At 52.6% G+C, this 25855-nt stretch overlaps 1 protein-coding gene across 2 annotated transcripts in view; it reads left to right on the top strand.

The window, feature by feature from the left end:
- The window catches only part of IMPA2 (inositol monophosphatase 2), a 49427-nt gene that overhangs the window by 7214 nt on the left and 16358 nt on the right, over positions 1-25855 (top strand). For both annotated transcript variants that reach the window (XM_050767402.1, XM_050767403.1), the window contains exons 2-4: positions 12453-12586; positions 22777-22881; positions 25372-25417. In XM_050767402.1, the coding sequence (XP_050623359.1) occupies positions 12453-12586; positions 22777-22881; positions 25372-25417 (285 nt within the window). The remainder of the gene's footprint in view (positions 1-12452; positions 12587-22776; positions 22882-25371; positions 25418-25855) is intronic.

Below are 25855 nucleotides of genomic sequence, written 5' to 3'. Positions count from 1 at the left end.
TGGGTTAGATGTAGGGTGTGAGAGAAAGAGAGGAGCCAAGGATGACTTCAAGGGTTTAGGCCTGAAAAGCTGGTTGAATGGATTTGCCACTTCCCGAGATGGCAAAACTGCAGGAGGAACAGGTTTGGAGCTGGGAGTCGAGTGTTCTCTTCTGCGTAGGTTAAGCTCGAATTGCCAGTAGATTTCTTATTTTAGTTTTTTGAGACAGTCTCACTTTGTTTCCCTGGCTGGAGTGCAGTGGTGCAATCACAGCTTCCACCTCCTGGGCTCAAGTGATTCTCCCACCTTAGCCTCTTGAGTAGCTGGGACTACAGGAATGCATCCCCATGCCTGGATAATACGTATTTTTAAATTTTTTGTGGAGACAGGGTTTCACTAAGTGGAGATGTTGGATTTGCACCCGAGCTGATGGCAGAGATGCAGTGCGGAAGTCACGTTCCTGGAGATGGTATTTAGGGCCATGTCCCGGACAGGAGGAGAACAGGCTTGGCCACTGATGGGCTTTGCCGTTGGATGAGCCCGGGTCCGCCTCCCGTTTTCCTCCTTGGGAGCCTCACAAATGCCAGTTTGTGGAGGTCATTTCTGAAGTGGTTCATTTCTCCAGAAAAGGCTTCCCTGCTCTTCCTGCCTGGGCTGAGCGCACCCGTCACTGGAGGAAGGGGAGGCAGGAGGAGGAGACGAGGCGCTGGTGATGGCCTCCAGCCCCTGCCTCGCCTGGTCCACGCCTACAGTGTTTGCTTAGCTCTGCAGGGTGGGGTCAGCCTACGTGAGAAATTTGAAAACTCTCCAACATTTCAAACATCAGCCGAGACAGAATTCCTGTGACAGCAGCTGGCAGGCACAGAGTGGCAGCTGCCCCTTTGGTGGGGCGTGGGTCAGCACATGGTCTCCAAGGGTCCGAGGCCCACTGCTCCTGACCCTGAGAGGTCCCTGTCATTTCCTACCCGTTTTGCTAACAAAAGCTATCTGAGAAGAAGGGGGAGGGCAGAAGGCATTGCCCCTGCCGCTGGGCAGCCTCATCCCAGCCCTTGGCACTCCACGGTGCCAGGGAGGCCCCACCTGTGCCCCCTTAAGGAGAGGCTGATAGAGGGCTCATCTCCACGGGGAGAGTGAGTCCTGGACTCTGTGGCCCTGAGATAGTCACTTGCTCACCCAAATGAAGTACTGCCCTTGGGAGATTACTGTCTTTGGAGTTTGGGGCAGGAGGGTGGGTGAAATCACTCAGCCAGAGGATGGAGAGGCTCCTAGTGAGATACAGGCCCCACCCTCCCCGAGCTTTAGGGGTGGAGGAAGGCAGAGCTCAAAGGCATGGGGAGTTGAGACGTGGAGGAGAGGGGAGTTCGGAGTTCGGGAGTTCAGGAGTCCAGGCCCCTCCCTCTCTCCCTGCCTCCTCCTGGGCCCAGTGGAGACTGGAGCCTGGAGCCTGGTTTGCATCTTCTCTCTTCTGTGGGAGGTGAGGGAAGGCCCTGGTCTCTAGGCTGAGCCAGTCTCAGGATCCTGTGTCTGCTGTCCCAGCTCTGCCCCAGCCTGCTATGAACATTGCAGGAGGCCTTCTGCAGACTGGCGCCCTGCCCCTGGGCTCACCTCTCGTGTGAGAGATGGAAGAGGTGCAGACCTGGCCAGGCGCGGGTCACTGCAGTATGCAGGGGGACTGGGAGGCCATCCCAGTGCCTGGGATGGGGACAACTTCCTGGAAGAAGTCACAGCTGAGTGTGTCTTTAGAAAGAAAAGCAGGAGCCGGGCGCGGTGGCTCAAGCCTGTAATCCCAGCACTTTGGGAGGCCAAGGCGGGCGGATCACGAGGTCAGGAGATCGAGACCATCCTGGCTAACACGGTGAAATCCTGTCTCTACTAAAAAAAAAAATACGAAAAACTAGCTAGGCGAGGTGGCGGGCGCCTGTAGTCCCAGCTACTCGGGAGGCTGAGGCAGGAGAATGGCGTAAACCCGGGAGGCGGAGCTTGCAGTGAGCTGAGATCCGGCCACTGCACTCCAGCCTGGGCGACAGAGCCAGACTCCGTCTCAAAAAAAGAAAAGCAGGAGTCAGCTAGGAAAGTTAGGCGATGGACTTGGGGAGGGGAGAGGGAAGACGAGGGGTCGGGGCCAGTAGAGAAGATGAAAAGCAGAAGGGGCAAAAGATCACAGCCCTGAGGGCCTGCAAGCAAAGCACCTTGGCTGACGTTTGAGGTGGGAGAGAGGAGGTCAGGACTTGGGGGCCGTGTGTGGAGGGCAGAGTTGGAGGTGGGTCTCCTGCTCGAACTGATGGGGTGTGGCACTTGGTGTCTGTGAGCCGGGGTGGACTTGACGATGAGTTGTACATTGAGGGAGACGTGGGAATAAAGGACTTCTGGGTTTCTGACTCATGCAACTGGCTGGCTGTCAGTGCTTTTGAGAGAAATGTGAGCTGGAGAGGGATTAGGAAGTAATCGTGATGGCTACAGCCGTGGGATCGGCTCTGTTTAGCGGTGGTGGACTTGGACTGTGGTGCTGGGATCCCCTTTCCTGTAGCTTACAGCTGCGCGGCCTTGGACAACTTTCTCCATTTCTTTGTGCCTCTGTTTCCTCATCTTTAACATGAGGAGAATAACGTTTGCTGCCCTCAGAGTTACGGCGTGGAGTCAATGTACCTGTGAAGTGCTCAGAACAGCGCAGGGCGGAGGAAGCGCTCTGTCCGTGTGAGCTCAGGCCATGGAGCTGGGCAGGGCGTGAGGTGGAGCCCATCTCCAGGAAGCTCAGCGGCTGAAGGCAGGGCCGAGGGCTTGCAAACACCCGCTTTCAAGGAATGGTGGGAGGGGGATGAGCCGCAGAATGGTGGGGAGATAGGAGGAAAGCCACTAGAGGAGGCAGGGGCCGCAGGCCACGGGCCTCCAACACAGGGAGTGCAGCTGGGATGTGGGTGGCCGGTGGCTGCTGGCATTGGTATGGAAGGTGCCAGTGCCTTGTCAGGGCGGAGGGCGACTAGATATCAAGGTGAGGAGAAATACAGCCACAAGACTAAAGGAGGCATTGAGGATTCGAGAACCTGAGGTGGGCTGGCCTGGGAGCCACGTCTGCTTGGACCAGCTCCTCCTCTTCCTCCCAGGGTTGAGGTTGTGCAGAGATTTGTGATGCATCAACAACTGAACTGCTGACCACATGTGCCACATGACACGATGTGATAGGCATGTTATTACCTGGGTACCTGATGAACTGGTAGGTTTTATTGATTGTCCCATGTATCAGGTTTTTCAGAGAAACGGGACTGGCAGGAGGTGGGTGGGTCCAGTCTGCAGGGAGGGCTGGCAGCTGGCAGACCCAGGGAGACAGCTGATGTTCCAGTTCGAAGGCCACAGGGCTTCATTCTGTTGGGGCCTCAGCTGATTGGACAAGGCCTGTGCACAGGAAGGAGGGGGATCTACTTTCCTGATGAAGATGCTGATGCCCTTGCAGAAACACCCAGAACTTTTTTTTTTTTTTTTTTTTTTTGAGATGGAGTCTTGCTCTGTCTCTCAGGATGGAGTGCAGTGGTGTAATCTTGGCTCACTGCAACCTCCACTTCCTGGGCTCAAGCGATTCTCCTACCTCAGCCTCCCGAGTAGCTGGGATTACAGGCATGCGCCAGCACACCCAGCTAAAAATGTTTGTATTTTTAGTAGAGACGGGGTTTCCCCATGTTGCCCAGGCTGGTCTTGAACTCCTGACCTCAGATGATCTGCCGCCTCAGCCTTCCAGTGCTGGGATTACAGGCATGAGCTACCACGCCCAGCTCAGAACAGTGTTTGACCAAATATCTGCGCTCCCCATAGCTCAGTCAAGTTGACACATAAAGTGAACCATCACGGCACATTCACTGGTGTTGCAGTCAATCTGGAAGCATAAACATTCACTGGTGTTGCAGTCAATCTGGAAGCATAAACATTCAGTGGTGTTGCAGTCAATCTGGAAGCATAACCATGGGGCGTGTTGTCAGGCGCACACCTCCAGCGGCCACATCTTCCTGACCTGACACAGGGAAAGAAAGACACGTTGCCTGTTGAAACCGCACTCTGGCAAGGCTCCAGCGTGCTGCTCTGTGGGTGACGTACAGCCTGGGTTCCAGAGCACATACCAGCTGCCCTGCAGTGACAGGCATAAAGGTCGGATGGGGACAGGAGCACACGACCGAGATGGGATGAGACAGGAAAGATATTCGGACGTCTCCATGAATATGTGAGTCTAGGATGTCTCTGAAGCTGGAGTTGATGGGGACCTTTGCTTTTAGATTTGAAATTCAGGCTTCAGTGACTTCAGGCCCATATTGTATATGTTACACATTAACAGAAGGCTACTGGAAGGAGAGCCGAGCCACAGGGGTCTGTGAAGTGCATGCTTAGTTAGCGAGTAGCTGAAAAACATTAATTAAAAACCAGGATACCTAACTTATTGCTGGTGGAGAGTATTTAAAATCTTTCTAAGACTGAGGGAAAACAGCTGTGGGAAAGGGGTTCAGCAGGAACTTACCTGGCAACCCCACATTCTCCCCCGCCCTGTGGATGTGATCCTGGCCAAAGGGCAGGGCGGCTTGAGTCTCACTGATTTAGAAATACAGCACTTTTCATCACCTTTTCTCTTAGCATAGGACAATTTGTGAATTAAACTTTTCTTAACCTAGTTTTTTTTTTTTTTTTTTTTTTTTTTTTTTTGCGATGGAGTCTCCCTCTGTCGCCCAGGCTGGAGTGCAGTGGCCGGATCTCAGCTCACTGCAAGCTCCGCCTCCCCGGTTTACACCATTCTCCTGTCTCAGCCTCCCAAGTAGCTGGGACTACAGGTGCCCGCCACCTCGCCCGGCTAGTTTTTTTTGTATTTTTTAGTAGAGACGGGGTTTCACCGTGTTAGCCAGGATGGTCTCGATCTCCTGACCTCGTGATCCGCCCGTCTCGGCCTCCCAAAGTTCTGGGATTACAGGCTTGAGCCACCGCGCCCGGCCTTAACCTAGTATTTTAGCATCCCATTTGCAACTTGTACATTGCATGTACGGTAGGTTCTTATTTTTTGTAAAAATACAAAAATTAGCTTAGAAAGTCATTAGATTTTCTCAGATACATGTTCTCACAACTGATACTGGTGAGTTTCTGTGTGTAAACAAATCAGTTTGTGTACCAAGACCTTTTCATACAATCCCTCATGTGATTCTTAAAACAACCCAATGTGTTAGATAGACTGTTATTACAGAAGAGGAAACGAAGGCCATGAGAACCCATATAGAATTTGAATTCAGAGCTGATTCTAGAGTGTAGGTTATCCCTCTGTACTCCCACTGATGTTATGAAACTGTTGAAAACAAGAATTACATCCTAGAAGGGAATTTTTCTTATACGTCTTCTTCATGAAGAGCTACAGGACAGGGCTTCTGAGTTTTTTTAGGTTAGCTTAGTGTCATTGTCTGTTGGTGACTGAAGGAAGCTACTTCGTGCAGCCCCCATGCATGCAAGGCCCTTGAGTACATCTGATAGAGCCCTTTCTGATGCATATGGGTGCATGTCGCTGGCATCAGCCCCCTGCCAGGGGTGAGGGTAGTTCCTAGAGCTACTGGGATGAAATGCAGAGCTGGAGGAGTGCACGGTCCAGTGGAGGGGACAGGGCAGTGACCAAGTACAGTGGGCTGTGCAGTAGCTGACCCAGGAAGAGGGGCCTCAGCCGGGGCAGTGGGTGGACGGGCGGCCTCCTGGAGGAGCTGTGCTGGAGTAGATGGAGGCTGAGGGCACAGACAGGCAGGAGGTGGCCAGGGATGTCATTGCAGGCACAAGGGACATCGTGTCCAAAGACATGGAGGTGCAGGAGGGAGGACACCTGAGGGGGCTTGAGCCTGGCATGGGGTGTGCCGCCCTGGCTGGGTGTGAAGGGCCTTGCACACCTGACGCAAGACAGCCACCCAATTGTGAGGCCAGGTCTAGTGGGAGAGGCTGGCCACAGGGTCACCTGCCCTGCTGCTAGGAGGCACAGGCATGTTCGAGCCCCATGGCCTTCCCTGTAACACACCCACAAAGAAAGTCATCAGAGAAACTGCAATAATAAATATGAATAAAAACAGAAAACAGTTAAAAAGATTATGAAGGCTGGGTGTAGTGGCTCACGTCTTAATCCCAGCACTTTGGGAGGCCGAGGCGGGAGGATCACTTGAGGCCAGGAGTTTGAGACCAGCCTTGGCAATATAGTGAGACCTCACCTCTACAAAATAAAAATAAAAATGATCCGGGCGTGGTGGCGCATGCTTGTAGTTGCAGCTACTGGGGAGGCTGAGGTGGGAGGATTGCTTGAGTTCAGGAGGTCAAGACCACAGTGAGCCAAGATTGCGCTACTACACTCCAGCTGGGGCAACAGAGAGGGACCCTGTCTCAAGAGAAAAATAACAACAGAGCATAACGCAACACAGCATCCGGCCTCTGAATCCACTCTTTCCCTCTGTAACCCATGACTCGGCCCTGTTTTCCTGGCCGACACACCCAGATTGCAGCAGAGTTCTCCAAGCTGCCCCGAGGGCCCTCAGCACCCGCCGCCTCCACACACACAGCTGTGTATGTTTTGAATGTGGAAAACTGAGTGCATAAATACCAGTGAGCTTAGATAAGATGACACAAGAGTACATATTAAAAAGTCCTCTGGTGTTTAGTTAACTGTGAGCTCAGTGTGCAGCAGCCAAGGACTCTATGCGTTCACTTAGCAGGTGTTCCTGGAGACCCCCATGAGGCAGCCCCCATACAGGGTGCGCCATGGCCTGTTGGAGGTGGACAGAGACAGAGGGGCAGGGCTCCTTACCCAGGCTGGTTGAGCAGACACATGGGGTGATAAGTGCTGTGGCTGCCAGTTGGCCTGTGTAAGTGCTGTAGTCACAGTCGGGTGAGTGCCCCTCTCTGCCCGCAGAAGCTGGAGACTCCTCATGTGGAAGGTGATGTTTGAACTGAGTCATAAAGGAGGAGGACAGTGGGCTGGCTGAGGCCAGCAGTGCCGGTTCCATCAGGAGACTCCAGGGTTAATGATTCCATGTGGCAGGGCCACGGCCTTCTCAGAGCTCAGAGGGGAGGAGAGGGGACCTGAGAAAGGAGTCGGGAAAGGCCTGCAGCTGCTGGGCTGATAGTTTGGTTTCTTCACAGAGGCCGGTAACAGGAGCAGAGGAAGTCTAGTTAGTAAGAGGTAGGGGGTGGGGCGGTCTGCTCCACGAAGTCACCCAGGGACCCAGCTTTGTCCTCCCTTGTTGCTCCGAGGTGTTCTCTTCCTGCATGGGCAGCACCACAACTGCTTTGTAGCCTGTGGCCAGGGGGAATGGGACACGAGGAAGTGCAAGGCAGTGTCCTTTGAGGATGTGACTCGGAAGTTGCAGGTCTTGCTTCCAGTCCCATCCTCTGGGGCAGAACGTGGTGCCGAGGCCGCACATATCTGCATGGGAGGCATGGCATGCAGATTGCGAGGCGGCTCTGTGCTTGCCCCAACTTGGGGGTTCTGTTCCTAAAGGAAGAAGGGGAGACTGGACATTTGGGGTCAGATGGTCTCTGCTGCAAGGGCAAATCTGGAAGCTACTGTAAGCTCCCCTCAGGGCTTTTGACTTTATCCGCATAGTGACAGGGCGCCACCAAGTGCCCTGCTGCGGAGACGCATGGCCACCGTGAGTGTCTCAGGAAGTGCGCCTGGCTGTGCCGGGAGAGTGGGTCTGAGAGCAGGAAGCAGATCTGGTCTAGCCGCAGGAGGTGGGACTGGTGGATGAAGGCGCTGGATCTTCTCAACAGGGCAACTAGAAAAACAGCCAGACAGAAGGACGTGGGTGGTCAGCACTCACATAGACACTAGTGTTCCAGTTTGGAAAAACGTTGCAGTCTATTAAAGCAGCCCAATGTGTGTTTCATTCATTCTTTCAAAGAACTCTGTGTACCTGCTGTGTGTGTCTCTGCGGAATGCCAGGGAGCATTCCTGATGCTCGGGGTACAGAAGGGAAGCAGAAAGAGCTCTGCCCTGGTGCGCTCCTGCCTGGGAGAGACGGTCAACAACAAAACTGACAGGAAGGAGGTTTCAGATGGGGTTTCAGATGGGACACGATAAGTTGTAGCAGGATCAGAAAACAGGAAGCCCCTGGGGCAGAAACAGATTTGGTTAGGATCAGTGAGAAACCCCGGAGCGCAGCAGGGGAGCAACTTGGGGCTGACCTGTGCGGTGAGCTGTGAAGGGCTGGCCCTGGGATCTGGAGTTTCCCAAGGGCCCTGGGGTTTGGGGTGTGTTCTGTGAGCAGCGGGAAGCCATTGGATCACTTTCTGCAGTAAAGTGATGGGATGTAATTGGTGTCTGAAAATTCCCCTTCCAGCTGCTACATAGAGGCCGCGAGGGTGGACGGCGGGAACACCATCCACCCTTGCAGGTAGCTTTACGGCTGCTCCCCATGTGGGGATGCCACAGTGTGAAGCAAAGCCACTGTCTTCTCAGGTGGTGGTCCTGGGTGGAGAGGTCCTGGACTCACCGGGGGTGCTGGTTCTGCTCCCCATGTGGGGATGCCACAGTGTGAAGCAAAGCCACTGTCTTCTCAGGTGGTGGTCCTGGGTGGGGAGGTCCTGGACTCACCGGGGGTGCTGGTTCTGCTCCCCATGTGGGGATGCCACAGTGTGAAGCAAAGCCACTGTCTTCTCAGGTGGTGGTCCTGGGTGGAGAGGTCCTGGACTCACCGGGGGTGCTGGTTCTGCTCCCCATGTGGGGATGCCACAGTGTGAAGTAAAGCCACTGTCTTCTCAGGTGGTGGTCCTGGGTGGGGAGGTCCTGGACTCACCGGGGGTGCTGGTTCTGCTCCCCATGTGGGGATGCCACAAGTGTGAAGTAAAGCCACTGTCTTCTCAGGTGGTGGTCCTGGGTGGGGAGGTCCTGGACTCACCGGGGGTGCTGGTTCTGCTCCCCATGTGGGGATGCCACAGTGTGAAGTAAAGCCACTGTCTTCTCAGGTGGTGGTCCTGGGTGGGGAGGTCCTGGACTCACCGGGGGTGCTGGTTCTGCTCCCCATGTGGGGATGCCACAGTGTGAAGTAAAGCCACTGTCTTCTCAGGTGGTGGTCCTGGGTGGGGAGGTCCTGGACTCACCGGGGGTGCTGGTTCTGCTCCCCATGTGGGGATGCCACAGTGTGAAGTAAAGCCACTGTCTTCTCAGGTGGTGGTCCTGGGTGGGGAGGTCCTGGACTCACCGGGGGTGCTGGTTCTGCTCCCCATGTGGGGATGCCACAGTGTGAAGTAAAGCCACTGTCTTCTCAGGTGGTGGTCCTGGGTGGGGAGGTCCTGGACTCACCGGGGGTGCTGGTTCTGCTCCCCATGTGGGGATGCCACAGTGTGAAGTAAAGCCACTGTCTTCTCAGGTGGTGGTCCTGGGTGGGGAGGTCCTGGACTCACCGGGGGTGCTGGTTCTGCTCCCCATGTGGGGATGCCACAGTGTGAAGTAAAGCCACTGTCTTCTCAGGTGGTGGTCCTGGGTGGGGAGGTCCTGGACTCACCGGGGGTGCTGGTTCTGCTCCCCATGTGGGGATGCCACAGTGTGAAGCAAAGCCACTGTCTTCTCAGGTGGTGGTCCTGGGTGGGGAGGTCCTGGACTCACCGGGGGTGCTGGTTCTGCTCCCCATGTGGGGATGCCGCAAGTGTGAAGTAAAGCCACTGTCTTCTCAGGTGGTGGTCCTGGGTGGGGAGGTCCTGGACTCACCGGGGGTGCTGGTTCTGCTCCCCATGTGGGGATGCCACAGTGTGAAGTAAAGCCACTGTCTTCTCAGGTGGTGGTCCTGGGTGGGGAGGTCCTGGACTCACCTGGGGGGGTGCTGGTTCTGCTCCCCATGTGGGGATGCCACAGTGTGAAGTAAAGCCACTGTCTTCTCAGGTGGTGGTCCTGGGTGGGGAGGTCCTGGACTCACCGGGGGTGCTGGTTCTGCTCCCCATGTGGGGATGCCACAAGTGTGAAGCAAAGCCACTGTCTTCTCAGGTGGTGGTCCTGGGTGGAGAGGTCCTGGACTCACCGGGGGTGCTGGTTCAAAACCCACCCCCCCGCCCACCCCGCCTGCGGAGATGGAACATTCTGGTCTCCTAGTGGCCCTCTTCATGTGGGGGTTTGAGAACCTGCTCTAGCTCCATGCTGCTCAAGTGAGCACCCCTGCATCGGGGTCACCACAGAGCTTGCCAGAAAAGCAGCTCTCAGACCCCAGTCAGACCTGTGCGGCACCGTCTGCCCTTCCTCGAGATCCCAGAGGCGCTGCTGCCATAGCTTCTCCGGGGCTGTGTCCCCTGGTTAGGGCGCCTTTCTCACCCCAGCTCTATGTACACACTCCCCACAACCCCACACCACACCAACACACACACACACCCAGAAATCCATACACACCCAGAGGTAACACACAGGGACACACACACCCTGCATCTTCCCACACCACACTGATACATACACACCCAGAGATGCAGAGACACACCCTGCATCCTCTCACACCACAGCAACACACACCCAGAGATACACACGGAGACATACACACCCTGACACCACATGAACACACACAGGTACACAACAGAGACACACACATGCCTGGAATCACCGTGGCCACACATGAGACAAACTTTGTGCCGAAGGCCTGTCTGGCCAGCTCGGGGTTGAGGGTCCTGGACCGTGGGCAGGTGCTACGGGAGCCGCATGTGAGGAGTGTGAGATTCACAGACAAGGCCTGTGGAGCCTGATTGGTTGAGAGTGCTGTGTGCACATTGGTGATTTGAGAAAACGGACCTGGCGGCATTGGGCAGGAAATGGCGAACCCTGGCCAGAGGCAGGGCCTGGGTGGTGGGAGCTGGAGGGTGTCATAGGAATATGAAGTCCTGGAGTATTAGGCTACCCAGTGGACATGACTGTGTGGACGCTGTATGCTTTTTTTTTGGTATGACCTATCACATTCTGAATTTTCTATATCTCTTATTTTTGCAACCAAGATTAAAACAAAAACTGCCTCGGCTCAGTACGGGATGGGCCAGCTCTGGGATGCAGGCAGTGAGAAGAGCAGGCGGCCGCCTGTGGCCCCGTGGGGAGGAGCATGTGGGAGGCTGAGTTTCGGGGGCTCCTGCCTGTTCTGTAGAATTCCCCATGTGCTGCTTCTGGCAGCAGAAGGCCTGGCATTAGCAGGTCCTTGGTGTGTGCTTATCAGAAGCCATGATGGATGTCACGTCTGGGTACCTGGCCGATTGATGGTCCTTTTCAGAGAAATACAGGATTTTGGGATGCAGCTGGTTTTGGAAGAAGGCTCTGAGTTCGTTTTTAGGTGCTCTGACTTTGTCATCATGATGGAGACACCAAGTTGTTAAGACAGACAGAAATGGGCAAGAGCTGGGCACGGTGGCTTATGCCTGTCATCCCAGCACGTTTGGAGGCAGAGGTGGGAGGATCTCTTGAGCCCAGGAGTTTGAGACCTGCCTGGCTAACATAGCAAGACCCTGTCTCTTAAAAAAATAAAAAGTTAGCTGGGTGCAGTACCGCATGCCTGTAGTCCTAGCCACTGGGGAGGCTGAGGTGGGAGCATCACTTGAGCCCTGGGGTTTGAGGTTGCTGTGAGCTGTGATTGTGACACCACAGTTCGGCCTGGGTGACAGAGAGAGACCTGGTCTCTAAAATAAAACAAAACAAACAAAAAGGAGAAGAAAGGCCTGGACTGGACCAGAACGGGTCCCTCTGGAGTTGTCCAGGGACTGATTAGCCACTCTTTATCCCTTCCTGTGGGTTTTCCTGGGGTTCTTGGGACCATCCCAGTCCTTGCTCCTGTGTTTAGCTGTGATGGGTTTAGACCAGTGTGTTGTGCTGGCAGCTTGCACAGCTGTGGAGCCTGTGTTGAAGCTCAGCCCTGTGGATCCTTGCATGAACTCTGAGACAGCTGATGCTGTGAGAGCGGCAGTGAGAGCTGGCCATGGTTCCTGAAACACAGTTTAGCTCTTCCAGGTCTCTCAGTGGGAACATTTACAATCAGATTCCAGGGCATGTCCTATCTCATGGGATAAAGTGAATTAGGGAAAATAAGCTTTTACTTTACACTGAAATCTCCTAAATTTGAATTCATGGGATTATACAGGGCACAGGTGTGTAACATGATCTTGTTTTGGGCAGTTCTTACAGAGGAAGTTTCATGCTCTTTTCAAAACCCCTGTGTTTTTCTTTTACTCAGAGAGAAATTGTTTCACAGGTAGGACAAAATAATTTCAAATAATTTCAAGTAATGAAGAAATAATTATTCTTGTAAAGAATAATGCTGGAGTCATTAAGACTCACTGGAAACCAGAGAGCCTGGGCTGTGATATTAGCTCTGAGGTCAATGATGCAAGAAGTCAGTGACCCACAGAGCCACACCCGCTGCCCCCTCCCCATGGCAGGCTGAATGCAGAGGGGACTCAAAGGAGTGGAGAATTCCTTTGCCTGGGAGGAGGATGTTTGCATGTTTAACCCAAATCCTGTACTTTTATTTCAGATCATCAGAAAAGCCCTTACTGAGGAAAAACGTGTCTCAACGAAAACATCAGCCGCAGATCTTGTGACAGAAACGGATCACCTTGTGGAAGATTTAATTATTTCTGAGTTGCGAGAAAGGTTTCCTTCACACAGGTAGGTGCACTCCTCTGGGAAACACCCCCAGTAGCCCTGGCCACACTCACAGAGAACGCAGGGTCCGCCGGGGTGGGGGGCTCTGCCGTGTGTTAGAGAACGCAGGGTCTGCCGGGGTCAGGGGCTCTGCCACGTGTTAGAGAACGCAGGGTCTGCCGGGGTCGGGGGCTCTGCCACGTGTTAGAGAACGCAGGGTCTGCCGGGGTCGGGGGCTCTGCCACGTGTTAGAGAACGCAGGGTCTGCTGGGGTGGGGGGCTCTGCCACGTGTTGATGTGGTCAGACATGAAGCCCTAAGCCATGCAGCCTAACCTGCAATTTGTCAGTTACTTAGTAAGCAAACTCAGCCCTGTTCTCATTCTTTTTACTGTCATCTTAACAACCATCATGTCAATGCATCCTCTTATGAGTATCGAAGCAGCTCTTTTTGCAACACATGCTCAGGAAAAGCTCCTTGCACCCCTGTACCAAACCCTTTGTTATTTCTGGAAGGACCCACTAGAAGTGCGACCCACCCTAAGAAGCCTGGAGTGGTGATGTCCCCTGGTGGCCTGTGCTTGCCCAGCTGCTGGGGCAACTTTCCCAGGAGGATGGGATGCCGAGTGGCGCTGGCAGCCGCGTGGGGTCCCCGGCCCACCACCAGTGCTTAGTGATGCACGCCCCTCACCCAGGCCAGAGGGCACAGCAGGAGTGGCCGCCATACCTGGGCCCCAGAGCTGTCCCCACAGGAGGCCTGTATGAGCACCTCTCAACCTTTTTGGGGTCACCCTTTGAGTATTTGATGCTAGCTATTAATCTTTTGTTCAGAAAAATTAAAATATTTACACAGCATTTTGCATAGCGTTTCAAGGGAGCCATGAACCCCAGATTGAAACATCTTCTTAAGTCTGGGGGTTTCTGAGGCCCCCCCTCACCTCTGGAGTTCTGCAGTGTAGATGTTGAAGACCAGTACCTTGGATGCAAGGGATCTTTTTTCTTCGTTATGTAGAATCTCTTAAAGATGTTTCATCCCAAAACTGGAATACCAGTTATTGGATTTCTGGCTGTAGGGTATTACAGCTGTCAGGTTCCAGGTTTATATGGACTTAGGTGGCAGAAATATAGATGGTAATCTCCCTCAGTGTCCATTAAGCACATGGTAGGCTTAAAATACTTTTCTTTACATTTATTTTTATATATTTTTTAAGAGAGAGAGTCTTTCTCAGTTGCCTGGGTTGGAGTGCAGTGGTGTGATCATAGCTCACTGCAGCCTTGAACTCCTGGGTTCAGGTGATCCTCCTGCTTCAGCCTCCTGAGCAGCTGGGATTACAGGAGCCACTCCACCTGGCTCTTTTTTTTTTCTTTCTGTGAATGATTATATAAATGAAAGAACAAGCCAGTGTTAAAACACTACCTTCCTTTTTTCCTGTCGTTTTTTTTCTAACTTGTTAGGTTATCTCAAGGTTACCAGCTCTCCCTCTGAATTTCTGTCTGCCAGTGGCTCATGTTTGTTTTGTTGACAACCTTTGAGTTTAAGCTTCTCTTACTTCCTATTTCTTTACTCTGCTTGAGGTCAGGATCCCTGGCATTGGATACAATAGTTATAGAATGTAAAGTGTTTGTGATTTTTTTTTTTTTTTTTTTTGGAGACGGAGTCTCGCTCTGTCGTCCAGGCTGGAGTGGCACTATCTTGGCTCACTGAAACCTCCACCTCCTGGGTTCAAGCCATTCTCCTGCCTCAGCCTCCTGAGCATCTGGGACTACAGGCACCCGCCACCACGCCCAGCTAATTTTTTGTATTTTTAGTAGAGACGGGGTTTCACCTTGTTAGCCAGGATGGTCTCGATCTCCTGACCTCATGATCTGCCCGCCCCGGCCTCCCAAAGTGCTGATTACAGGCATGAGCCACCGCGCCCGGCCCCAGTGTTTGTGATTTTTAAAAAGCCTTTTAAAACCTAATTTTAGGGTGGCTCACACCTGTAATCCCAGCACTTTGGGAGGCTGAGGCGGGCAGATCATGTGGTCAGGAGTTCAAGACCAGCCTGAACAACATGATGAAACCTCGTCCCTACTAATAATACAAATATTAGCCCGTTGTGGTGGCGTGGGCCTGTAGTCCCAGCTACTCGGGAGGCTGAGGCAGAAGAATTGCTTCAACCTGGGAGGCGGAGGTTGCAGTGAGCCGAGATCACACCACTGCACTCCAGCCTGTGTGACAGAACAAGACTCCGTCTTGAAAAATAAATAAATAAACCTAATTTTAATCAAAGGGCAATATCAAAAGAATTTATCATATGGATTCTTTGAGAGGAAACATGCTGCAGTGATGAGCCGGCTGTTTCCAGGTCCTTTATTAACCATATTGGTCTGGAGGTATCTGTGGTGATGATCCATGTGGCCATGACAGGGGAGGGCTGGCTCATCTGTGTGGGGTCTGGTAAAGGCTTGGAGGAGATGCAAGACCAGGCACAGTGAAGTTATTGGGGCTGTGATGTGTTTCAGTCAGGTCACTTGGACAAACCGCACTCTGAGATTGCACGCAACCCACTGTTGTGTTAATGCGTGCAGTCGGTTCCATTTGTAAAAGGTAAATTTACATACTCGCTGTTGTGTACACAGGGTAAAAGTTAATGTATTATGGGGTGAGCACAGGTACCTCCCTCCACCCTTGCAGCCTTAGGGTTGCCAGGGACCGCCAGGCTCCAGAGCTCCTTTGGAAAACCATGACCCAGAGCAGGGGATTACAGGTAGGGGAGGCAGTCTCACCTGGGAGCGTGCCCGGGGCGGACACCAGCCTCCATCTCTGAAAAGGCTCCCTGGTAGGGTCAGACCCACACACCTGTCCAGGAATCAGTGATTGAAAGCTGGCCCAGACTCTAGCCCACAAGCCAGTGGACTCTGGCCGCACCACGGTCAGCCCCAGTCTGTGTGTCGCCCCCTCTCCCCCAGCTCTGAGGGCGAATGTGCGGACATGGTGAAAGCGTCTGTTTTCTTCTCTGCTCGGTGTGCCTCAAAAATTGAGATCAAATGAACTTGTTTTTCAGCATATGTATGTGAAGTGAGTTTTTTTGCCAATGACTAAGATTAAAAAGAAAGTAAATCTTGGGCATTTAGTTGTATTTTAGATGATAGAAAAATTGATAAATTTATGATGAGAGAAAATTGTATACATATTATGAAACAGGACATTGTGATTTTTTTCCTGCTTTCAAAGTATTTAAATATATCCCTTAAACAATATATTTAATATGAAGTTGCTTCTCATCCTGCCTTAGGAAAGACTTTTATTCTAAGCTTTTCTCTTTCCTTGATTTTAGGCTTTCATGAAATGATATTAAAGATAGACTTAAGATAGACTTTTTTTTTTTTTTTTTGAGATGGAGTCTCACTCTGTTGCCCAGGCTGGAGTGCAGTGGCCGGATCTCAGCTCACTGCAAGCTCCGCCTCCCGGGTTTACACCATTCTCCTGCCTCAGCCTCCCAAGTAGCTGGGACTACAGGCGCCTGCCACCTCACCCAGCTAGTTTTTTGTATTTTTTAGTAGAGACGGGGTTTCACCGTGTTAGCCAGGATGGTCTCGATCTCCTGACCTCGTGATCCGCCCGTCTCGGCCTCCCAAAGTGCTGGGATTACAGGCTTGAGCCACCGCGCCCGGCCAGATAGACATTTTTAATAAAACCTGATACAGGCTCCCCAGTTTTATTATTTTATATCACTCATCCATGAAATCCAAAGGTTTGGTCCTTGACCTGGAAGACAGGTGTAGACTGAATCAAAGAATGGTAAGGTTTAAACTTGCTTCTGGTGGGGTGCAGTGGCTCATGCCCGTAATGCTAGCACTTCGGGAGGCCAAGGTCAGAGGATTGCTTGAGCCCAGGAGTTTGAGACCAGCCTGGGCAACATGGTGAATCTCCAGCTCTACAAAAAAATAATTAGCTAGGCATGCTGGTGCACACTTATGTTCCCAGCTACTTGGGAGGCTGAGGTGGGAGGTTCGCTTGAGTCCTGGAGGTCGAGCTGTGATGCTGCCACTGCAGTCTAGCCTGGGTGACAGAGCAAGACCTTGTCTTAAAAGATACATGTAGATTAAAATGAACCCTTGCACACAGTTGGTGAGAATGTACATTGGTGCAGCCACTATGAAAAACCGCACTGCACTGCAGCCTGGGCAACAGAGTGAGTGAGACCCTGTCTCAAAACAAAAGAATAAATAGTCTGGGCACAGTGGCTCACACCTGCAATCCCTACACTTTGGGAGGCCAAGGCAGGTGGATCACCTGAGGTCAGGCGTTTGAGACCAGCCTGGCCAACATGATGAAACCCCATCTCTACTAAAAATACAAAAAATTAGCTGGGCGTGGTAGCATGTGCCTGTAATCCCAGCTACTCAGGAAGCTGAGGCAGGAGAATCACTTGAACCTGGGAGGTAGAGGTTGCAGTGAACTGAGATCCCACCATTCGCTCCAGCCTGGGGAACAAGAGCAAAACTCTGTCTATAAATAAATAAATAAATAAACAAACAAACAAACTTGCTTCTGTCACTGGCCCTAGCAGCTTTGGCAAATCTTACCACTCAGGGCCTCAAACTCCTCACCTGTGAATGAGGGCCCTGACCATGGTCATCCTTGAGGTCCCAGCATTTAACTTGTAACATGACAAAAAGCAAATCAGGGCTGGGCGCAGAGACTCATGCCTGTAATCCCAGCACTTTCGGAGGCCGAGGTGGGTGGACAGCTTGAGATCAGGAGTTCAAGACCAGCTTGGCCAATATGGTGAAACCCTGTCTCTACTAAAAATATGAAAACAAATTAGCTGGGCATGGTGGCGCACGCCTGTAGTCCCAGGTACTTGGGAGGCTTAGGCAGGAGAATCGCTTGAACCTGGGAAGCGGAGGTTGCAGTGAGCCGAGATTGCACTCCTGCTTGGGCATCTCAGTGAGACTCCATCTCAGAAATAAAAATAAAAATAAATAAGCAAACTAGCACGCTAAGGCCGAGCTTTTATAGGTTGGGTCTTTGGAGCCTGCTGTTGGCCTTGGCCACGTTAGCTGTCTCCTGGCATGCCTTGGCTTTGTGGGATGCCTGAACCTGTTTTCAGATGATGTTTTGAGTGAGATACAAGTGTAGCTGCTTGGAAAAGATAGCATCCCTGAACTATAGTGATAGAAACCCCGTCCTTGTTCCTTCTGCGGAGCAGCCTGTTGGAGCTCCTCTGGGTTGGCCTGGGCCCAGAGATGAGGCCGGCAGTGCAAGGGTCTAGTGTTTTCAGCTGTCTTCCCAGCCCTGCTCCCGAGCCGCTATGTAACCTGCTGCCCTGCAGTGCCCGTCACAGAGCGGTGTCTGTTGAATGCGTGAGTCAAGCAAAACATCAAACAGAGTCCTTGACATGGGAAAAACATGCTCCCAGCCACCACCAGCTGGACACTGACATCCAGCGGTTTTCCCACTGGGCAGTGGCTTGTGAAGATGGGGACAGAGTGTCATAAATCATCTCCTTTGTGGACTGCAGGGATGATCCTGACCTTCTTGTCACAGGCTAAACAGACTAAGTAGCCAGAAAAAAAAAGAAAAAGAAAAAAAAAAGAGGCTTAAAGGCGCTTGGCTGTCAACATTATAACGAGGGTTTGTTAAAACTATTTTTTTTTAAAAAGAAAATTGGCTCAGTTATGCAGTAGGATATAATATTCTATAATAAACTTGTTACCAAACTTTTAGCCTTAACCCAGTTGCTATTTTCCTCTTGTCTATTGGATAGGGATATGGAATGTTCTTTCTTTCCCTAAGTTTAGTCATGTGCATTGTTTTTTTTTCCTATTTATATTGTGGGTTTGTTTTTTTTTTTGAGATGGAATCTTGCTCTGTAGCCCAGGCTGGAGTGCAGTGGTGTAATCTCGGCTCACTGCAACCTCCGCCTCCCGGGTTCAGGCCATTCTCCTGTCTCACTCTCCCAAGTATCTGGGATTACAGGCAGGCACCACTATGTCCAGGTAATTTTCATATTTTTAGTAGAGACGGGGTTCCACCATGTTGGCCAGGCTGGTCTTGAACTCCTGACCTCAAGTGATCCACCCACCTCGGCCTCCCAGAGTGCTGGGATTACAGGTGCGAGCCACCGTGCCCGGCCTATGTGGTGGATTGTATGTAGATGTTCCAGTGGCTTTTAGGAAAGTCTTTTATGATTTCACACATCTGTCCACAGTCATGTCTGCAGAGCAGACTCTCCACACTCCCTCTGCAGAGAGCTGTAGAATATTCTGTTTCACAGGTATTTGCTTCCTACATGAGTAAAATCAGGTTTAAGTGAATAAAAATTGTACATCTCTTCCCGTGTACCAGGGAAGTATTTGTGGTGCCTGCAAAGACCAAGCACAGTTCACGCCTCTGCTGTGGCCTTCACAGCGCTGCAGCCAGCCAGTACGGAAGCCCTGCTCCCTGCTGCCCACAAGCAGGAGGCAGGTGGGAAGGGGGATGCGTGCCACCTTGCAGACGGGCAGGCAGGCTCATGGGCAGAGTTGTACACAAGGCGGGTGACGAGGAAGACAGCTGTAGAGTATGAATGATCAGCTGCTGAAAAACATCCAGTGCTCAATGTGGATACTTAAGAGTTATTCTCATAAAAAATGTGAGGCAGTTAGTCAGGTGTGGTGATGCACGCCTGTGGTCCCAGCTACTCAGGAGGCTGAGGCAGGAGGATTGCTTGAGCCCAGCGGTTTGTGGCTTCAGTGAGCCATTATTGTGCCACTGCAATCCAGCCCGGCTGACAGAGCGAGACCGTGTCTCCAAGAAAAAAAAAAAGATTTCTGTAAGTACTTGCTGGGTTACACTAAATGAACCTAAAAACAAATAGATAAATAATGAAGGTTACACAGAGCAGAAGCTTTGTTAACAGATTAACTTACATTAATAGTTGCTGCTGGGAAAACAAGCTGCTTGGTGACTTCCCTAAAGGGTGTCCCACACGTCTGGCAAATGAACAGACACAGCTCCTGCTCCTGAACATCCTGGGAGGCACGTGGGCATGCTGTGTGGGTGGTCTGGGTGCTGCAGCCTGAGCTGTCACGGGTGTGGGGTGTCAGTGCATGCAGACCCACACTGCCTCCTCCTTCAGGGCTTACTGGCGGTTTTCTTTGCACTGCTTCACTTTCCTACTTGAAGTCAGGTTTGAAAAGGAGAAGAATTGCACATTCCTCCTCAGTTTCTTAGAAACTTACCTTTGTGCCTGAGTCATTTCTAGTCCCTTTGGACCTGAGTCATATCTGTTCACTGCTTTGTCAACCTTGTGCCCAGTTTAAGCTTTTGCAGTTGCTCCTTGTATGTGTGTTTTCAGGGTGTGGAGTGTTTTCTTTAGAAACGTCATTGCAGAAGAGGAAAGTCACGTAGCTACACAAGACATGGAAAACAGATTTAGTGCCTGAAATTTCTAGGAAAACTGGCAGTGCTGACAGCACTCATGGTCACGCCCTAAGTGGAATCATCATCTGTGCGTCACCTGCATGCTGCTGTGGTCAGGAGACAGGCTCCCCATCCCCTGCGCCACCTGCCATTGTGGCTTCTACCCACCATTTGTTCCTCCTAGTCCTGTTTGGGGAGCACCAGTTCCTGAGCAGGGGCTCTGGCTGGTGGGCCCATGCATCACCTGACCCCGAAGCATGTGGACAACTGATAGTGGAGAGGCAGTTCCTGAAAGGAGCGCGGCATGCAGTGTAGATGAAGAACCAGAAGCCTGGGTTCATCGCATCTCATCTGCCTTGCCTGGCCAGGCTGAGAGCTCCAGGGGCAGACTGAGCCTGCCGGGCTCTCCAGGAACAGCTGAGGATTGCTTGGGTGTCTTGCTCAGTGCCCCTGGCTTGACCTGACCTGGTCTTCCTGGCTCAGAAGCCCCTACTCATTTGTGGGTTTCTCTAGGGGGCCAGGGAGGAGGTGGCACAGCCTGAGATGATGCATGTGCACTTGTCATATCCCAGGGGTGTATTTCTAGATAATTTATCAGCAAAATGGAGGGGCTGGATGACTCTGCATCCCATGCATGAACTTCATAACCGAGCAATGGAAGGATGGTCCCAGAGTGGATGGGGACCAGGTCACAGTGTGTACGGCAGCTCCTGTGCATAGAAAAGTGACATAGGGCCAGGCACGGTGGCTCACACCTGCAATCCCAGCACTTTGGGAGGCTGAGGTGGGCGTATCACGAGGTCAGGAGTTCAAGACCAGCCTGGCCAACATGGTGAAGCCCTGTCTCCACTAAAGATACAAAAAATTAGTCAGGTGTGGTGCACGCCTGTAATCCCAGCTACTCGTGAGGCTGAGGCAGGAGAATCGCTTGAACCCAGGAGGCGGAGGTTGCAGTGAGACGGAGTCTCGCTCTCCCAGGCTGGACTGCAGTAGTGTGATCTCAGCTCACTGCAACCTCCGCCTCCCGGGTTCAAGCAATTCACCTCTCTCAGTCTCAAGTAGCTGGGATTACAGGTGCACGCCACCACACCCAGCTAATTTTTGTGTTTTTAGTAGAGACGGGGTTTCACCAAGCTGGCCAGGCTGGTCTCCAACTCCTGACCTCAGGTGATCTGCCCGTCTTGGCCTCCCACAGTGCTGGGATTACAGACGGGAGCCACCATGCCCGGCTTGCTTTTCAGTCATTTTTTTTTCTTATTCTCTGCAGGTCTCCTTTTTCTCTAGTGCACGTGTGAACCTGGCACAGGAATCGGATAGAAAACCTCTCAGCAAGGCCACATAATCATGCACAGAACAGATGTTTGCTCAGTGCCTGCCCAAGGCCCCACCCTTAGTGAACTTGGGACGGTCCAAACGTGTGCAGAGCACTGCCCTGAATGCTTTAGGTCTGGTCTTTTCTTTGATCCTGAGAATGCCTTTGGAAGGTGTAAGCAGTGGCCAGCTCCACAGGGACGAGCCTGCAGAAGGTAGACTGCGAGCACACCTGACCGCAGGCACCTTCCCTGTGTGTGTGGGCCTGCGTGTGGGTGGGGTGCAGGAGAAAGGGCGACAGTCCATGGGGCGAGAGTGCCTTCCCTTGTTTTTGGCCTGAGCAGGGGGTGCTGGGAGGTACCATTTGCGGAGGTAGAGGCAAGTAGAGAAAACCAGGAGTTCCCTTCTGTACAGGTGAATCTTGAGAGGACATTGTCTCGGTCAGGTTCCTAGCAGGACAGATGTACGCTCAAGTGAGGATTGTAGGCGGCCTTGTTTGCAGAGGGACTCATTACGAAGGAGGGGCCAGCCCAGGGCCTGCTGCAGAGTGCAGGAGCAGGCAGCCCATGTCCCTCTACAGGAGTGTGTCAAGGAGGCCACATGGAGGAGTGGAGCCTGCACAGGGCACATGGGGCAGGGGTGGGCAGGCAGTGTCCCAGCCTCTCTGCTTCCTGCATCCCCACCCTTGCTTGCTCCCAGAGGGAAGCTGGATTTGTGACTGGCCAATATAGCAAGACCCCATCTCTACAAAAATAAAAATATTAGCTGACTGTGTTGGTATGCGTCTGTAGTCCCAGCTGCTTGGGAGAACAAAGCAGGAGGGTTGCTTGAATCCAGGAGTTGGAGGCTGCACGAGCTATGATGATACCACTGCACTCCAGCCTGGGCAACAGATCAAGACCCTCTCTCTTAAGAGACAACAAAAAAACCAGAGAAGTCAGAGAGCAGGGCAGGAAGGGCACCTTTGGGAAATGACCCAGCTGCGGGGGGCTCTGTTCGTCACCTGTGTCTGCAGTTCAGGTGAGCCAGGCTGGGTGCAGACGTGGGAGGTCTCAGCTGCAAGTGACATTTAACCCCTCGGTGCCCAGGTATCAGCACCGACTGGGAGAATCAAAGTCAGAGTCCTGGGCCACCTTGCTTGGTCATCTCTCATCAGTCCCCTCCCCTCCAGACTGAAGTTAAAGCCGAGTTTAGTTTTGCTTCCGAAGATTTGTTTTCCAGTGTTCTTCGCGCTGGCGTTTCTCTGCCTGGCCTGCTGGAATCCCTGGTGCTCTTTCCGAACGCCGGCACTGAGGTGCCACTCTGTGTTCTAAACCCTGCTGAGTAGGTTGGCTGGCAGGCAGGTCAAAAAGCACATGGTTGTTTAAAGACTCTTCCTCTGTTTGACCCAGAGAAACCATAATGACATCCGTTTGCTGTGCCACCTTTTTCTTGAACGGAACTGGAAGTAATTTGAGGCACGTTGTTCTGTGTCCTTGGTGCATTTTCTCAGGCTAGGTTCCTCCACTGCAGGTTCATTGCCGAAGAGGCCGCGGCTTCTGGGGCCAAGTGTGTGCTCACCCACAACCCGACCTGGATCATCGACCCCATCGACGGTACCTGCAATTTTGTGCACAGGTGAGCTGGGCAGGGATTGTCTCCGTTGCAGGGCTTAACACGTCCTCGTCCGTGAGATTTTGTCTTTTCATAAGCAGCATTTTTTTAAGGCAGGAATATATAAACAAACCTATAGTAGGCTCATAGTCTCGTTAGAAAGATGTTCAGATCTTGATATTTTTAAAATAAGATTTTCCATTTGTGAGAGGCTCTTGGAGTATGTAAGGAAATCTGCACTTGTTTAAAAACCAGTTTGTTACGTTAAAAATGTTGCGTTGCATTTAACAAGGACCCCTTCGAGGAGTCTGACTCCCCTCACACCCCACCCCCACTGGAGAAAAAGGTGAGGTTGGGATACAAAGCCTGTGCTGCCCCACAGTGGCCGGAGCCCGAGGTGTAGAGAGTGGCCTGTGACGGGTGAGATTTGAGAGCTATCTTCCTGTATGACAGCAAACCTCGTGGTTACAAAAAGCAGGAGGTTTGGGGAGGTCAGGGGGGCCCGTGTGGGGAGGTGAAGGGAATGGAGCTTCGGGGATGGTGTAGTGACAGCGATGTGAAGGTGACAGGGACACGACCACAGGCGTTCTCTAACAGGGGTGGGTGATGGTGCTGCACTGCCTGTCTACACGCACAGGTGGCTGGGGACCTGGGGCACAGAGCACAATGTGGCTTTCACAGAGGGTAGTTCTCCGGCTCTGGAGAACCCTGGAGAGATTCCCGTTCCATGGGCGGGTGGCTCGCGCTCCGGCGCTCACAGTGCACGCCTGCACACTGGGCTGCACGCGCTGAGCAGGAAGGGTGAGCGGAGCCCGGTGTGGGCTCCTTTATGATCTGCCTCTGATGGCACGTTTATATGTAAAAATGAAGTTACTCCATGCTCAGCACGGCCTTTTTCTAGGTGAGCTGCCTCGAGAATTCAGTTGTGGCCGGGCGCGGTGGCTCAAGCCTGTAATCCCAGCACTTTGGGAGGCCGAGACGGGCAGATCACGAGGTCAGGAGATTGAGACCATCCTGGCTAACACGGTGAAACCCCGTCTCTACTAAAAATACAAAAAAACTAGCCGGGCGAGGTGGCGGGCGCCTGTAGTCCCAGCTACTCGGGAGGCTGAGGCAGGAGAATGGTGTAAACCCGGGAGGCGGAGCTTGCAGTGAGCTGAGATCGCGCCACTGCACTCCAGCCTGGGTGACAGAGCAAGACTCCGTCTCAAAAAAAAAAAAAAAAAAAATTCAGTTGTGCCTACACGAGGTGACCCTTTTGAGGCAGTGGAGTCGTGCCATCTGGTGCCAGCAAATGTGTCATCAGTCTCTCCTCTCATTTCAATGAAAGCAGGATCCTTCCCCGGGCTCTCCTCCCCAGAGTACGTCACTGAGTGGAGCCCCATTGCTTCTGCCTGCTTGTGGTTCCAGGGTGCTCATAATGGTGACATGGCAGGTGAAGCCCTGTCACATGGTGAAGGCCACACGTTATCCAAGGGTCTTCAGTGGCTCCAGAGACAGTTTCCAGTGCTTTCCTGTCTGTGCCCCTGGAGGGATCCTGGGACTGGGGAGGTGACTGGGAAAAGAGTAGCAATTTCAGAACAGACTGCAGAGCTGATTCTGACAGTTCCTGAACCCCACGCTACAGCCGTGGTGGTCATTGTGGTCTGAAGACATCCGAAAGCCACCAGCAGCTGCCACTCAGATGGCGCCTGTTCACCCCTGTGCCCACCAGTGCTGGGCCACAGCAGTGGGAGAAAGCTCTCCTGGGCACGGGAACAAGGGTGAGGCCTGGCACATGGTGCATCCGCCCTGGAAGCCAGCGGCTCACCCCAGGGTCCCGCACACCCCGGCAGTCAGAGTTGCGTTTGTGTGCAGTTGGTTTTGCATTTTTCCTGTCAGTTTGCAGTACCCAGCCTTTCCTGCCTGTTTTTAAGCTCCAATGGTCTGCCTGTAAAGGAAGGATTATTTGAAGATATTGAGCAGCAATAGCCGAATCACCAAACTGCAGGCAAACTGATCATGAAAGCTGTCTGCAGCCATGGCTGTCCCTGCAGCTGGCTACTGGGCACTCAGGCAGGCACAGGGAGGCTAGCAGTGCCGCACGGTGGGCTGTGGCTCAGAGCTGGCCCCCGTGGGGAGGCTGTGGTGCCTTCCGGGACCACCTGCCTGGCACCCCACCTGGGACCGGATCTGGCCTTTGGGGAGGGCTCTGCTGTCCCTTTAGGTCCGGAGAACCAGAAAACAGAGGATTGAGATCCTTTCTAGTTGGGCATCAGAGGGTGTTGAGTTACGTCAGTCTTATGTGACTTTCACAGTGCTGTTTGCTTTCAAGGTTAACTGTCTTACAACATGGTCAGTTTATTCTGTTTGTCTTGGAAGCAGTTAGTGGAACTGTGGGAAGTAGTTTTTAAACAACCAACCCCCCCAGAGCGTAGGAAGGTCCTTCAGAGCCTGTGGGGACGGCACGGCACGCAGGTTCCCGAGAGCTGCGCTCTTGTTCCAGAGAATAAACCCTTCTGTTTTCCTTTGCAGATTCCCGACTGTGGCGGTTAGCATTGGATTTGCTGTTCGACAAGAGGTGCGGGTGTGGCCTGGGTCCCCAGGGCCTCTCCCTGGGCTCCCTCTGGCCATCCTTCCTTTCTGGCTTCAGCCTCTGTGCGCCTGGTTTGCTGTTTGCCCTGTGCCTTAATCATGACTGGCAAATCCAAGCCTGTGGGTTTCAAATCCGAGAAAAATAAACAAGTCCAGACTGGCTTTGGGGTGTGCAGGGTGGGGCTCTGTGGCTGGCCCTTGTCCCCTGTGGAGGGCTGGCCCCGTGGTACCCGGGTCTATTTGTGACACTGCTGTGGAAACGGAAGTCCTAAGTGAGCGGTCCAAGTGCATCTCCAGCTGACCCTAGAGCGTGTGATCTCACAAACTAAAAGGAGCACTTATTTTTGGAAAGCATCCTAATCTCAATATTCTAATAATTCTTTCTTATCTTCCTCTGGTTATTAGCATGAGAACGTGGCTCTCT

This window comes from Macaca thibetana, chromosome 18, assembly GCF_024542745.1.
Source record: "Macaca thibetana thibetana isolate TM-01 chromosome 18, ASM2454274v1, whole genome shotgun sequence".
In the NCBI taxonomy this organism is placed as follows: domain Eukaryota; kingdom Metazoa; phylum Chordata; class Mammalia; order Primates; family Cercopithecidae; genus Macaca; species Macaca thibetana.
Note: the sequence above shows the minus strand (reverse complement) of the source record. Positions and strands in the feature narration are given on the sequence as shown.